The 16,037-nt window shown below is 52.6% G+C and overlaps 1 protein-coding gene across 1 annotated transcript in view; it reads right to left on the bottom strand.

The window, feature by feature from the left end:
- The window catches only part of PDIA5 (protein disulfide isomerase family A member 5), a 91,701-nt gene that overhangs the window by 51,846 nt on the left and 23,818 nt on the right, over positions 1–16,037 (bottom strand). The window contains exons 4-6 of the mRNA XM_040621331.1: positions 6,402–6,485; positions 6,097–6,142; positions 2,013–2,105 (exon numbers count right to left, since the gene is read on the bottom strand). Of these exons, the coding sequence (XP_040477265.1) occupies positions 2,013–2,105; positions 6,097–6,142; positions 6,402–6,485 (223 nt within the window). The remainder of the gene's footprint in view (positions 1–2,012; positions 2,106–6,096; positions 6,143–6,401; positions 6,486–16,037) is intronic.

Here is a 16,037-nt window from a genome sequence, read left to right as displayed (position 1 = left end):
CTGGCATGTTCTATCCCAGAGAAATGTTGATGTCCAGCCCCGTAATTCAAATCGCCACAGACCTTCTGGGTTAGCCCACAATGATCACACACGATCCGTCCTCCAGAAAGTATAAATGACATCCTTTTCTTTTAGGCTAACAAGCAATAAGGGTCAATAATTTTAAATGAAAAGGGAAGAAAGGCAGAGGAAGATAAAAACTACATTTGACATTATCAAGATAAGAACAAACATTCTCCAGCTCGTATCACAAAAACAAATGACAAGCACTGGCAAGGATGTAGAGGAAAAGGAACCCTCGCACACGGCTGGTGGGAATATAAGCGGGTGCAGCCATGATGCAAAGAGTAGGGAGTTCATCCAAAAATTAGAGATAGAAATTTCATATGATCCAGTAATTCCACTACTGGGTATTTACCCCAAGAATATGAAAACACTAACTTGAAAAGATCTATGCACCCCTGTGTTTACTGCAGCATTGTTTACAATAGCCAAATTATGGAAGCAGCTCAAGTGTCCATCGACAGACGAATGGATAAAGAAGATGTGACATATATATACTATGGAATATTACTCAGCCATAGAAACGAGATCTTAACCATTTGCAGCAACATGGATGGATCTAGAAGGTATAATGCTAAGTGAAATAAGTCAGACAGAGAAAGGCAAATACCATATGTTTTCACTTATATATCTAAAAAACAAACAAACAGGGGCGCCTGGGTGGCTCAGTCATTAAGCATCTGCCTTTGGCTCAGGGCGTGATCCTGGCGTTCTGGGATAGAGCCTGCATCAGGCTCCTCGCTGGAAACCTGCTTCTTCCTCTCCCACTCCCCCTGCTTGTGTTCCCTCTCTCGCTGGCTGTCTCTCTGTCTGTCATATAAATAAATAAAATCTTTAAAAAATAAATAAATAAATAAATAAATAAATAAACACCAAACAAGCAAAACCAACCAACCAAACAGAAACAGACTGATTGAATTCAGAGAACAAATTGGTGGTTGCCAGAGAGAAAGGGGTTGGGCAATAGGTGAACTAGGTGAAGGGGATTAAGAGGTATAAACTTCCAGTTATAAAATAAACAAGTCACAGGAATGAAAAGTACAACATAGGGAATATAGTCAATAACACTGTAGTAACTTTGTATCGTGACAGATGGCAACCACACTTACGGAGGTGAGCACTGTGTAATATACAGAACTGTCAAATCACTGCTCTAGGTCTGAAACTAATACACCACTGTACGTCAACAGTATTTCATATATATATATAAAAAAGGACATTCTCCTTCCATCTACAATACAGCACTGCTTGCCTCACAGACTACTGGGAATATAACAAAGATGTTCTCGCCATCCCATGTAAAGGCAGAGCCAAGCAAGTAAGGTACCCAAGGATAAAGATGCACGTTCAGGTCAGGTGGGGCAGGCTTAGAAAGAAGGAGGCTCAGGCTTGTATGGAGACTATAAATCAACCTCGTTCTACCCCGACCCCCCGTCCTAGCCGAATCCAGAAATGAAAGCTTAAGAGGATAAATAATTCATTCCAATTTACATGACTTAGAATTGTAGAGACCTGACCCAAGTCTCCAGAAATCCAACCGAAACCTCTGAGATTATTCTTAAAGAAAACAAAAACAAAAACAAAAAAACCCTGCTTTTAAACACCCACATACACAAAGCCAATCCCAGAGACGACTGAGTTACATAATAAGGAAAGGACATTTAAATGGATATTCCTATGAGGAAAATCTAAACCCATTAAAATACATTAAATAAGGCAGTGAAGAAGGGAAGAAGCTCTCAAGCAGCCAGCCTGTGATCTCCTGTGGGTTCCATCGCGGAGCTGGGAAGGAGAACAAATATTAGGGGCCTGGCAGTCCAGCTCCCTTGGAGAAAGCACAACTCATCCCTGAAAACTTCCCTTTCTCATTTCCTTGGGCATCTCTCCTAGGGAGCACTTGGGTGGGGGAGGCTTCTGGTGTCTACCAGAATTGATGGGGAATAAATTACCTTTTCACTGTCAATGTGGACAACATCTTTGGCTCCAGGATCTTCTTCCCACAGTGGGGGCCCTTTTGGATCCTTCAGAAAGGCCACTATGGACTGAGGAAAGGAACAGAGGAGGGAAAACTCATTTTAGCCAGGCGAAGAGGGAGGTGGGGAAATCAGGAACCTGCCCCATCTCCCTGCCCAGAGCCCCACATGCCTGTGGAAAGAGTCTGCACGTGGCATGTGGCCAACCGCATGGGGGGGGTACAATTCCATTGCCCACTGACATCACTGCTGAGGGGCCTAAAAATGCACCCTCAGCACCTCCACCAAAACTCATCAGCCACGTGACACTGGACTCTTGCCAGCTGATCCATACCTCTGTGCTTCTTCATGGACAGAAACGAGATCTGAGACAATTCATTGGCTTATTCAAACCAGAGACACACTCCTGCTTCGGCTAGGTCTCATCTCCTCCAGGAAGCTCTCTGATCAATTTGAATCAAGGTCTCCAGTCCTGTCCAAGGTCTCTACATTCATGCACCAAAACTGTCAATCCCACAAGAAGGTAAGCACACCTACTTGTCACCTGCTCAGTTCTGTGTGATCCAAACCGGGTTGGGAGTACGTTAAATCCTGCATCCTCTGTGTGGGGCTCAAGCAGGATGCTCATCTCTGTGGCTGCCTGGTTGCTGTACTTCTCTCCCAAGACCCCTTTCTAGACACTCAGGATGAAGATCTGACAAAGACCTTCAGGTTAAAGGGCTTAAATAGTCTTTGTCACGTGGACAACTACCTCAAACCTCACCCCCTCTGGGGAAGACACATGTGGGGTGGGACACAGGGGCCATGTCCCTCCACTGCCCTCCACCCCTGCCACACTTCACCGGTCCGGGACAGGAGTGGCATTCCCTCCCCTCCGGCAGTCACTCTGGGAAATGGGCTCAAAATCTGTGAGAGCCAGTAATGAGTACCAGAAACCAGCCAACCTCCATGTCAACACAGAGCCCTTAGTGTCCCCCAACTGATGCAAGATTTGGTGACTTCTGTTCACTTCAATCAAGTTCCAACCAGCAGAGGACAAGCCGGGTGTGTCCACAAGTGTGGTGGGAGGGAGGTGGGCTGAGGTGAGAAAAGGAAACACCCTCTTAACAAGGCTCTGTGTTCAGCCCATCCACTGGTCACACACACAGGACGTCAGTGAGCCTACCCGTTCTGGACACCCCTGTTTGGAAAGAGCCACCATGGAAGAATGGGAGACAGCTAACATTTCGTAGAATTTCATTCAGGTAATGCTCCCTGGTCATCCAATTGGAGCTGTGAAACACCTCCTGGCAAAAGAAGAGGGGCCATTTCTACCACGGCAAAGGCAGATCTGCCTCTCTGTCCTTGTCAAAGCTTCGCTGTGACAATACAAGCGGAAATGGAAGTGACAGGGCCTCCTGAAACCCATGCTCACCCACAGCTGCAGAGGCACCTGTCCGCCTGGGCCATGTGAGAAAGATGCTTCTAGGTGCTCATCTGTTTCAGAAATACCTGGGGCAGCGGTTCTCAATGCAGGGTGTGCGGCAGCCTTCAGGAGTCTGCCAGACCTCAGACTCCCATGAAAGCACTATTTAATACGTTACTTTACTTGCATTTACATTTAGTCACATGACCACATTTTACATTTACTTTATGCAAACATACTGTTTCTAGGGAGAAGATCAATGCCTTTCAGGGGATTCTCAGTGGGATTAGGAACCCAAAATAGGTTAGGAACTACTGCTCTCAGGGGGCTCCTGTCCGCACATCAGCATGAGCTGAGTTAAAGGGTGAGTGCCGGTTCCCATTCCCCCACTGCCAGCCCCGCCTCAGCATCAGGGAGAAAAGACATGTGGATGCAAAAGGGAAAGGAGTCCCCTCTGCTAATGTAATAACAGAAATCATCATACTTGCTTTTCAGGGGGAGGTTATTCCTGTTTAACTGATGGTGAATAATCCCATCCATAGGTTCTCTCCAAATCAGTCTGCCCAACAAGATCTTGGGTGCAAAGAGTCCGCAAGGAGCAGTACCTGGAATGCCTCACGCCCTCAGCCCTCCTGTTCTGGGTGCTCTGAATCTGGGGAAATGGCCCCACACTCACACCTTGGTTCTCAGGACATCTTGGTGGCTGGGAAACCACACTCACAGCTACACGGCCTTGGGAGAAGGTCATCAGAGGCTCATCTGAGTTTCGGCTTCCAGGGACCTCTGGTCCTCACCACTTACACAGATAAGGATTTTGCCGGACAGATTGCTGACCAGCAAAAGGCCACTTACACGGGAGATTCCTCTCTTTACTCTCACTCTGGCCTCTGGCTTCTTTCGGGGCCACAGCGCAGTGCCTGTGACCGGGTCCCTGCTGAACCAGCGAGCAGGACAGCAACAACAGCAGAGCGCGAGCCTGCAACCATGCACCCAACCCTGTCAGCGACCCTCTGTCTCTCCAGAGATCGAGGCCCGGGAGGATCCCTGAAAGGAAAGCAACCTGTGGCCAAGGAGGGCTGGGGTCTTGGCCACTCCTGCTGAATGAAGAGCAGAAGCTATCAGGTAGTCATGAAGACACTCTGCCACTCCCTCTTGCTCTGGAGAATTCCAGGGACTCTACCCCAGTCCCTGCTGGCCCTGTGGGCTTTGGGGACCCTGGCATTAAGAATGCTCTCTCTCCACTAAAGACTCTGACCTTGTCCAACGCTTAGCTCTCGTCTCCAGCTGGAAATCACAGGAAGGACAAACATGAGCAGATGCCACACACCTGGTCTTGGTAAGGGGTGGACAAAGGCCAGGACTCAGCCTCCGCTAGCTAGGCCAGCTCGGACTACTCGGGCTCCTTGCTCCTTCCCAGCTACTACAGTTCTGAGCAGCTGCTCTTTCTGGCTCCGTGATCCCAGGACAGCCGGCTCAGAGGGAGCCACTAAATGTACACTGGACAAAGCCTCCAAAACTAAAACAAAAAGCCCCCAGCCCCCCCTTCCATCACTGCACAGCACTCTCCCCCTCCCCCACCCAGCTACACCTCGTTCCTGGGGAGCACATGTTCTCTCCCAGGGCTTTAGCTGACGTCTTAATACACAATAAGAGGCTTAAGCAACCCTAGTTGGTAGAACCTTCTCTAAGTGTCTAAGTGGGTGTTAAGATGAGTAATCAGGCCGAGTCTGTATAAGGTAAAAGCTGTAGCGACTTAAAAAAGAACGAGTGCCGGTAGATAAATAGGAAATGACCGCGGAGCTAAGGAAGAACGGCAGAGGAGAGAGGTCCTACGGCCACACAGACAGATGGACAGATAGGAAAGACTGGAAGGACACGGAGAGAGACAGAGAGAGGAGCGTGGGGTCCAAGCCCGTCACCGAAGCAGGGGAGTTGGAAAAACTAAGTTTTGCCTACGCTGGGAAGAGGAGGAATACATGGCCCTGGCTAGGGCAGGGGATGCTGCCTGGACCAGCCACAGGAGGAGAGTGGTTTGACGAGAGAACGGGTACGCTGGAGGAGGAGAATCCCAGGGCAAGGGCAGGACTCGGGGCGGGGGCAGCTGCTGTGTGAGAACGGCACCTGCGGGCCCCAGGCCCTCCACACCTATTTTCATTGATGCTTCTCTCCCTGTACTTCTAAATTGGATCTGTAGCAGGGAGAACTCATGACACCAGCACGTCATGTGAAAAAAGCTGCATCTGCCGACAGGTGCCTACCTGCCCGTGTCCCGCCCCCGTGCCAGCCTGGGCACAGCAAGCCCCCCAGGCTTTGGAGAGCCGGCATGGACACTACCGCGGACATGAGGGAGGGCTTCATGCCACAGCAAAGGGACACCCAGGCCTCTGAAGGGGAGACACGTGCAGTCACATGCCTCCCCGGATGACTGCTGATAGATTCACACACTTATCTACGAGGCCAGTCATCCCCACTGTGTTAACAGTTACAAACTTCTCCAGATATTCTGCTGACATGTGCTCTAGAGATAAGAATCCCTCAGGTCATTTGGAAGAGCTATCTGTGCAATCTGCCCTTCCTTCTCTCAGAGAGAACCTGCCAGGCTCTTGGCATCCGTTCAGACTCTACCTCTGCTGAGAATGAGGGAGGTAAATTTACCTTAAATGTCACAGCTCGGTTATATTCAGTATGAAATGCACCATCCCTGTCAAATGAGGAGAAAAAGGTGTTAACTTTAAGAATGGTTGTGACGATACCTACCTTTGGTTTCCTGCGGCATCTTAATAACATTCAGCTATTGAACACAGTTCAAGATTAAAAAAAAGAAGAAGAACTGTAAACACAGGGAAAAAAGATCATTCTGAAATAAAAATTAACCTAACTAAAAACCACCATTCCCTGAGAATACCAATGAAAGCTTTCAGCACATTACTTGGAAATTGGAAATGCCCACATGTACTTACTGGTAATGGAATAATTCAACCTTTTTGTCCTTTGGGCTCAGGTCAACTTTCATCTTCTTGCACAATTTTCTACTCTCGGCATCACTGAAAGACACAGATGTCGGGAACCATTTGTTACCGGAGGTCCTCACAAAGGTGTTGACAGACTGAAATCTGCTGGGGGCCTATGAAAAGCCGGGTACCTTGGAATTCTCCATAGCAGGTAAGAGCCTGACTGCAGACACGCATTCAGAGAACCGGAGGAAGGAGGGTAGCCAACAGGAGATGGGCTGATCAAGAGAGACAGAGACAAGCAGACAAGGAGGACGTATCACTCCTCGCAGAGGGCAACACGGACCGCTCTGGACAAGCAAGTGCCCGGAAGCACAGTGGATGGAGAGTCCCTTCTAAGAAGGAAAACAAACTGCAGTATAGATCATTGGCTCCCCATCTTGACTACTCATCAGAAGCATCTGGGGGGATTCACCCGGCCCTTCCCAGATCATTACTTCAGACTCTCTGCCTCACGCCCAAGCCAGTTTTTGGTTTTAAAGCTTGAATGTGGGCCATATGCCACCTGCTAGACAGCATCTGACCAGGGTAAGCGGAAGACGTTCTACAATGCTGACGGAATTATGAAATCAGAACGGGTATTGACAGAAGCCACAGGGAGAAAGGAGAGAGCTTCCGTGAAGCAAGGCATCCACCATATGTACAGTCTTACAATTCTCCCAATAAGAAGCGTCAGTCCAGTGCCATTGACGGCTCACAAAGTGCTTGTGTCTGATCTCATCTAACTTGGTTTCCTTCCTGTTAGATCAATGGATCCTGGACCAGCAGCATCAGCACCACCTAGGAACCTGCTAGAAGTGCACATTCTCAGCCCCATCCCAGACCTACTGAATCGCAACTCTGTGGGGACTTGAGCAACTGTGTTTTAAGGAGCCTTCCAGGCGACTCTGAAGTAGGCCCCTGTCCTGTTCGGGCTCTTCCTCCTCTCCCCAACCTCTCCAAGGTTTGGCTTCCCCTGTAGCCTCCACCAGCCGCTCAGCGACCTCACCTGTCTCGCGGCTTTCCCCATAACCTCACCACACTCAGCCCAGTCTGCCCAATGGCCAGCCAGAGGCAGCCAGCTACCCCATGCTCACAGGGCCATCGCCCCAGATCTGCATGGGCTCAGTGACGGTATCTCAGCCACCAGTCCCCACTGGTCCCCTCTGATGACACCGCATGAGAAACTTTGTTCTGCCAGGAATGACAGCCACTTGAGGGAAGTCCCTTCATCTCCCACCCGTTCACATACCTCACCACCTCCTACAGTCACAGGCTCCACACAGCTGTGCACCAGCCCCAGTACAGACAAATTAAACCGTTCAGCTCAATTCTAAAGGCAACACTCATGAATGGACAAGCAAAATTGTGGCACCTCATTTTAAGTGTAAATAAGCACTTTGCAATTCAAGAAGCCTGTGTTACTGGAGGGATGGGTGTGAATCAGAGAGGAGGCCACCCTCCTGCCCCCACCTCAACCCAGGCCCAGGCTTCTCCCACCCTATTTAGTCCTCCCGGGGCAGCCATCACTGCAGCCACCACAGCTTCCAGCCCCGCGCCTGGCGAACGGCGGGGACTCCAAATAAAATGCATGATGAACTCCAAAAGGAAAGGCTAAGCACATGGCAATGGTTGCCCCCCAAGGAGGCAAGGGCACTTGGAGAGAAAGGGTCTGCAGGGGAAGGAAGGAAACCCAGATGGGCCATTTCATCTCCAGACAAGAGGATGCAGCAAAGGGGCGCCTGGGTGGCACAGCGGTTAAGCGTCTGCCTTCGGCTCAGGGCGTGATCCCGGCGTTATGGGATCGAGCCCCACATCAGGCTCCTCCGCTATGAGCCTGCTGCTTCCTCTCCCACTCCCCCTGCTTGTGTTCCCTCTCTCGCTGGCTGTCCCTCTCTCTGTCGAATAAATAAAATCTTTAAAAAAAAAAAAAAAAAAGAGGATGCAGCAAAAGCCCCTGAGAAGGGCAGCCCATGGAATCCGGGTGCTGGAAACCATCACCTAAAGCCCTGTGGGGATGCCATACACGCCTCCGCTGACAAGAGCTATTACAGCCTGGGCCTGCCCTGCCTACAGGGGCTCCGTGGTGAAGCCTGGCTGACAGGTTTGCAAACGACTGCATCTAAGGTGCCCTTTCCCTGCCTGAGCTCATTCCCCACTCAGGGTGTTTACAACCGTTCACTTGGCACTTGCCTTGTCCAGCTTTGTTCTACGGCACTCAACTGTTCCTGGGTGCCCACCTGCCATTCACCCAACTGCAGGAAGAACAGCAGCTGGGGCAGGAAGCGATCTCCAGAAGCTCAGGCTTCCCTCAGCCCCATCCTGGCATCCAGCAGGGGCACCCAACTAGCCTGCTTACAAAGCCCCACCTGAGGGGGCCGCTCAGACTTCACAAGGCAGCCAACCAGGGGAGACGCACCACCCCATGCTGGCTCTCTTCCAGCAAGCCTGGCTGGCAGCCTCTTCCTGTGACTTTCACAAAGCAGAGAGAGGAGGGACAGGGCTCAGAATCACTCCAACCCCAATCCCTGCCTTGGTCTGCCAGGACCTGCTCCAAGGAAAAGTCTCGCTGCTACAGCCATGGGTGCTGGGTGAGCTCAGAACAGGCGTAGGGGCGAATGCTCCAATGCGACCAGCTGGGCTGAGTAGAGCTGCGAGGGCACAGAGGCTCCCCCGCCTATTCCTCAGCATGGCCCCCCAGCTGCCGGTCTGGCCCAGCCTGCAGCCCCCACTTCAGTTAAGCGAGTCATAGCTGTCATAGCTGTCTCTGCCACAGGATTCCCTGTTGCAGAGTCGGTGCAACCCGCTTCCCTCCTTGGGTTATGACACTCTCCAAGGATTTCCTCCTCTCCCTGCTCCCTACACTCACGCACCCGTGCACACGAATGCGAATGCATATATGCTCAGAGGGGTCTGTGGGGAGGCGGCTTCCTGGCCTAACTGAGCGCCTCTGGCCCAGACCCCAGGGCCTCGGCCGAGCACCTTCTGCAGTCCCACACGCCCTTCCCCGCGGTCTTTCTGTCCAAAGTGGTGCGGCTCCACATTGGACTGTGTCCACTGTCATTCCCATTGGAAACGTCTGCTCCGGGAAGGCGAGGCTTTTGTTTGGCTCACAGCTGATTCTGTAGCTGGCACAGAGCAGGACTCCACACAGCCCGAGTGACTGAGGGAGTGAACGACAGTGTCTTGTTGCTCCTGGGGTAAGGCTCTACACTTCTGGCTCTCTGGACTCTGTCTTCTGAGCTCCAGGAGTCCTGCCAGGACAATTCCTTATAGTGCTTTCTCCGACTGGCTCCCCTTCCTCCTGTTTCTCAGAGTACGTGTGTGCGCGCGTGTGTGTGTGTGTGTGTGTGTGCACACACGTGCACGTGCTAATCGTTCAGTACAGACAATAAAAGTCTTAAAGAGTTCAAGAAGGGAAGAGAGATTACCCAAGCTCGGGACCTTAAAAGGATCTGGGCTGATAGATTAAGCACAATTAATTGATTTATTGGCTACCTCCCTCTCTGCCTCCGTTCCCCAGCCAGTGAGTGAGGCTCTGGGGGAAAAAGGCAGGGAGACAAAGGCAGCAATCAGGGAAATGAGAGGCGTTGCTGGGATGCAGAGGGAGGGAGAAAACCACCATGGGTCAGAGAGTGGACTGCCATGTAAAGGCCCTCACCTGCCACTCCCAACTGTCCTGCAAGAACAGACTGTGCAGCCGGACCGTCTGCTAGGGAGGCTGGAGCCCTGCCTCCCTCCGCTGTTTACTCACCCAGACCTGCTACATCCTGTCCCGCCCCACCCCCCTTGGCCCTCCTCTACGCAGAATGTGCGGGAAAGATTCCAGAGGCCTGTACACACTTCCCTCCCCACCCGCAGGCCAGAGAGACAAAGACACAGACACGTGCATTTGTAGGTGTTACAGGCTGGCCGGCTAGCAGCACGGCGTGGCCGCTGCGGCGTGTGCTGCTGTGTTTACTGGATCTTCATGTGCAGTCACCGGGGCCCAAGAGGCTGGCCACTCCCGCTCCAGGGAATCAGACCCAGGGATGAAAGGTGGGGGGTGAGAGCAGGAAGGAAAAGAAGAAACAAGGTGCTGGAGGCTCAGGGAGGGGAGCCGTGCTTTTCCCAAATCACAGCCTATGGAACCACACCCTCCCTGGAGGACAGCCCAGCTGCCAGCTGGAGGGACTGACGACTTCTAGAGCTGGCTCTACCATCAGCCAGCCTGTGACTGCTGGTGGGGCCCATGGTTTCCCGAGCTGCAAAATGTAGGAGCTGTCCAAACGAGGTGAATGGAGCTGTCAATTCCTCTAGAGGGACCAGTTCCACTAAAACATAAAGCGGGCTGCCTATATCCTGATGGGAATCAGGAGCCAGGCCCCCGGACAGAAGATGGAGACTCGGACTCAGGCATCTCCCTCCAGCCCCCCAACTGGGTCCTCACTCAGTGAGTCGGCACCCTGAGCGCCACACAAGCCGGGGGCAGCCTCCTGCAGCTGGGCAGGACGCGGAGCACACCATCCCAGGCACGGTGTGCCCCCGGCTACCCCGGACTTTCCAGGATCTGCTGCCGCATCAAAGCAGCAGTAAATCTGTTTCTCCCATCTGCCGGGCCTAACACAGTGGGATTCTGAGCAGGGGGACCTGTGACCCCTGAGGGCGGGCAGGTCAGGAAATGGAGGAAAGGCCTCACTCCTGAGACATGAAGAAAATGGAAGAGGACTAGAAGCGAGCAAGAAAGTGCTGTCAGAGTGACTGCTGGGTGTCACATACCCAGGACAACTGAAAGAATGCAGCTGGAGGGCCTGAGGCAGGAGACAGAACAGCCTGGAACAGCTGGGTCTTAAACCTGGACCAGCCTTGGTGGTCACACAGCACCCTCTGATGAGGGACTTGGGACAACAGGGATCCTCCCAAGTTCGGCTGTTCTGTATGGTACCTGCCTCCAGAAGGCACAGGATGAAGGAAGACGTACGCAGCACAGCTCACGAAAGGGACAGGAATAGGAGAGGGGGGCGTGCCTCTCTGGATTCCAGGCCGTGCTCCTCAGCAGGCGCACGGCACCCCCACGAGCACGGGGCAGTGTGCCGGGAGGCATCTGAAGCCACAACGTAAACACGGCACTTCTTCTGGGAGTCCACTTTATCCCCTGGTAAATAACGTTAAACATGCTGACATATGAAGAAGCAAATGCTAAATTCAAAGAATTTTTAGAAGAAAACATAAGACTTCAAAATACGTGATGCCTGCCCTGGGAGGCCCCACGTCTTGGATCTGGGAAGTCAGCACTGCTCCGGGGGAACCAAAGCAGATGGGAGAAAGAGAGCAGGGAAGAAGGAAAGTGTGGCTAGCTAATGACCTCAAACCCTCAGGAAAAGCAAGCAGTGAGCTCCCGATCTGCAGTCTCGGCCCAGTGAGAATCGGCCCCGGGAATTAGCATACCAGGCACAGCTCCCGCCTGCTGGCTCCCGCTCAGCCGCCCCCACAGCAGCACTCCGCGCCAAGGCCGAGCCCGATGCCAGGCTGCAGGGCACGAGGGGAATACCAACTCCCTCACACACAACCCACTTAACAGCCGGACAACCACCACCAGCCAACCCGAGCGTGGCTGCTGAGGTCTGAGCCAGGAGGTGGAGTGAGGGGAAGGGAGCGCTGACAAATCCCTGGACAGAAGCCAGACACCCTACAGACACCTCACAGCAACAAGCTACAGGGCCTGGGACCTGGGAGAAAACCAACACAGAGCGGTGCGTGGCCTGCAGCCACACATGAGAAGGGAGGGAAGAAGAGCCAGAAAATCGAGAAAAAGGGGAAAAGGAATACCCAGAGAGAGAAGAGGACAAAGACCAAAAAAACCGGGGGAGGCAGGTACCCAGGGATGGGGAAGAGGCGACAAACTAGTAAGGAAGCGGGAACAAAGCAGGAGACGCCAGCAGCTCCGAGGGAAGGATAGGAGAGACATACAGAGCAGACACCCAGAATGGGAGGGAGACACAGAGAAAGACCCCACCCAAAACAGACTGCCACAAACTTACATGCATCCACACTGCACACCAAACCTCGCAGCTTCCAGGATTTTCTGAACCAGGCTCTTCAGGGATGAGCGCCAACTGGAAGACTGAACTCCACAAGCTGACGCTGAAGCCCAGAGAGGGGCAGCAACTTGCCAAAGGTCCACCAGCTATCAGCTGTCCGTCGGACTCAAAGCCTGGCCCCGTGACCTCCAGTCCTACAAGTACCACTACACTGCAAACTTAAGGGTCAGAGCATAACAGCCCGTGCACTGGCACTGACTCTCATGCTCAGAACTGTCTCCAGAGGCATCCTGTCGACACCCACGGGATCCTCCCCCAAGAAAGAGCCATTGAAGAACGCATGCACCATTTCTTCCCCTCGGCTTCTCTGGGAATGCCCTGAACAATCCTGCCCAGGTGAAAAGTAACAGTAAAAATGGGATCTCACATTTAAATTATATTCTAGAAAGAAGCCATTTACTGGCTCCTCACTACGGACCTGGACAGGCAGCAGAATATGTACTATTGTCCCATTTACAGATGAGGAAACCGATCTGTCCAAGGTCATAGGGCTCGTTAGGAGCAGACCTGGCCCTTCAACCCAGGCCTCTGCCATTATTCCGCACACCTTCAAAGACACTTCACGCCACAGCACCATCTTCTCTTGCCCTAGAATGCCCCGTTCCCTCCACCTGCCCTTTAAGGGAGAAAAGCAGAGTGGGCTCTTCACTCGAGACCTTCCTGTCACCCCCTTCCCAAGCCCTGGCATGCTTATTCTAGCCTCCAACCCTTTGCTGACATGGCAGGAAGCACAGCTGGAAAGGATGAGAGATGGGGAACCTCAGGAGGGCCCATGTGAGGGGAGGTGCACTCTGGCTGACCACCTGCTATTTAATAGCTGCTAGGATAAAAAGTGAGCAGACGCTGGCTCCGTTCCACCTGCTCACTCCACTGCAAACAGCAAGAGAAAGTGTTCCCGAGAGCACTTCTGCCCATCCCCAGAGCATCTCATTCAGACTCATAAACACAGACTGAACACATTTAGGACACAGTGAGAGCTGTCATCACCAGGCCCTGGGGTTAACGTGGTGGGTTCCCCTAATGGTTTACAGGGCACGTTCAGAAGTCGAGGGCAGGAGTGGCCACGCAGGAGGGCAGAACCAGCTCACGCCCTTGTAGCTCCCTGTGTAATGGCTGTCCATGAGAACTGCCATCCCCAGTGGCCTGCATAGACTAGAACCCCAAGTTCTGTCCCTTGGGCTGCTCTGGGAAGATCTCACTGCACCCTGCCTCTGACTTCAAACTTGGACCCAGATACTCCTGCTTCCAACACAACCCATTACAGCTCCATAGTCCGTATTTTAAAAGCCATGTAACATTTCAGTCTATACTTCCTCTTAGAGGGATGAACTGAGTGGCAACTACATGGAATGGTCTGTCCTTTTGTCCTAAGGTTACCTCTTTAAGTTCTAAGGTGCCCCCCTAGATTTTCATCTTAGCACATCAAAAGTCACAGGATTATTTCTCCCACCGGCACTTTTATTGACTCCAGACATCATGTCTCCAAACAAGCCCTGGATTCTAACGTTCTAGCCCTGGCCCCCTCTAGTCCTGCCCCTACAGGGAGCAGAGCAGGACTGCTGCCCCCACGCCCAGCAGCAGAGGGCCCCAGGCAGTGCTCGGGGCCCACACCACAGGCAGGGAAGTGCCTGCAGGGAAAGCCAGGGCACTTTAAAGACCTGGTACTCAAAGGTCTTTGCCCCAAACTGTAACTCTACTTTCACTGTGCAGCTTTTCTCAACCTTTCCAGGCAGAATAAAGGGACACCCCTCACACCCATGGCCTCCACTGACTGCATTTCTCACATGATTGTGAGCACCGGGTTCGGGGTCTGCTTCCTCCTTGCACGCTGAGCTCCTGAGGACGCTATTATCCATCTGTGTACCTCAAGGGATACAGTAAGCGCTTAGGAACGTGCAGGTGAAGGCAGCGACTACATCTAAGCTCTCCTTCGCATTTCTGCCGCCTGCAACCCTAAGAACTCTCTGTGATAGACAGGCTCTACCAGCGTGGCAGGACCTGTGTCATCTCCAGATATGGAGATTCCAAAGTGCCCTGTCCCCTCGAAGAGGCTCTGTGGCTTTGCCAGTCACACAGTGCACTCCAGGGAAAACGTGGGAGACTGAGACATACCTAGGAGACAAGAACACTTTTAGACCAGCTGTGAACTAGAAGTAACCAATGGCCAAGATCTCACCAACTATCTGGTGAGCAGTTTCTCCATTAAACTGGTGTTTGAGTAAATCAGGAGGCGTGAGGCCAGAGACAGGAGCGCGCACACACACCCCTACAGCAAACACCACTCAGCTAAGACTTCTTCTCCTGGTCTCATGCACCGCTTTGTCAAAATATACATCTCCCTTCAATTCTCTCCGATCACGGGCAGGACGAACTCGAGGCCGTCAACTTATAAATCAGCGTGTCCCAGAAGTTCATCCACAAAGCGGCCGTTCAGAGCTCCGGCTGAAGGGGAAGCCTGCACTGGAGCAGAGCCGGCGAAGCTCAGGTAACCCGCGGGCTAGAAGCCGGGCTGCGGCTCGGGCAAGCGCAGCTACAGGAAAGGTTAGGAAGCCCTTTGTAGGCCATCCACGAAAAGAACTGCCTCTTTTCCCAGCACAGCCCCACCTCTTCCCTGTACTAGCAACAGTGCAACATTCTCCTTTCCCCTCCTCATCCCAAGCCCATACCCCTGACAGACCCCAAGTCCAAGTCCAGACACAGTGACTCTGGAAGCACTTCCTGTCCTCGGTCAGAAGCGGATGTAAATGCTGGTATCCGCCAAGTACAACATAGGGCCTTGCATACAGTAGGTGCTCAAACATACAAAGGACAAACCTGCTCTTAGTTACATTTTTCCTACATTCACTCACTCTCTATGTGCCTTTTCTGTACTTAGGCCAGTGTATACCGAAGTGGGAGCTGATTGTATAACAAGGGGGTATGCGTATGTGCCCACACGCACGCCGTACGGAGAGATGCGGAAATTATGCCTAATGACTGGAAGGAAAGGCAAGCGGAGCACACCCGGGACTCAAACTCCCACACTCGGAAGAATCAGAGGAATTCCATCAAGAAACCCCTTCCCCACCCTAAGAAGTAGCCCCCCTTCCTACAGACACCTGCCTGGGGGCTGGTGTTTGATCCTGCCGCCTTAACACTGGGTGGAGGGAGGTCGGGAAGGAGGAGGAGGAGGTGGAGGAGGGGTAGGCAGTGCTGGCACTGGGACAGGTGGGGGTGGGCAGGGAGACACAGGTCAGAAGAGAGCGCTGGAAGGACAAAGCCACCTGTCCAGGGCTGAGCTAATGGAGCCACCTCAGAAGGCGAGGCAGCAGTCCCTCGACCAGCTGATTCCACCACTTTCGCGCTGTGGGCTATTAATGACCTGGGCTGGGGGTAAAGCCCATGGTTCTTGCTGCAGACCCCTCCCCCAAGCAAGCCCACCGGGTGACCCTGAAAATAACCTTGCCTCTCGGGGCATCGAGGCCCCCTTTCCAACCCACTGGGAAGAAATAAATCATGTGACACATGACAACAGAGTAAAAAGGAA

Source organism: Ursus maritimus, unplaced genomic scaffold (genome assembly GCF_017311325.1).
Source record: "Ursus maritimus isolate PB19 unplaced genomic scaffold, ASM1731132v1 scaffold_4, whole genome shotgun sequence".
Lineage (NCBI taxonomy): Eukaryota > Metazoa > Chordata > Mammalia > Carnivora > Ursidae > Ursus > Ursus maritimus.
Note: the sequence above shows the minus strand (reverse complement) of the source record. Positions and strands in the feature narration are given on the sequence as shown.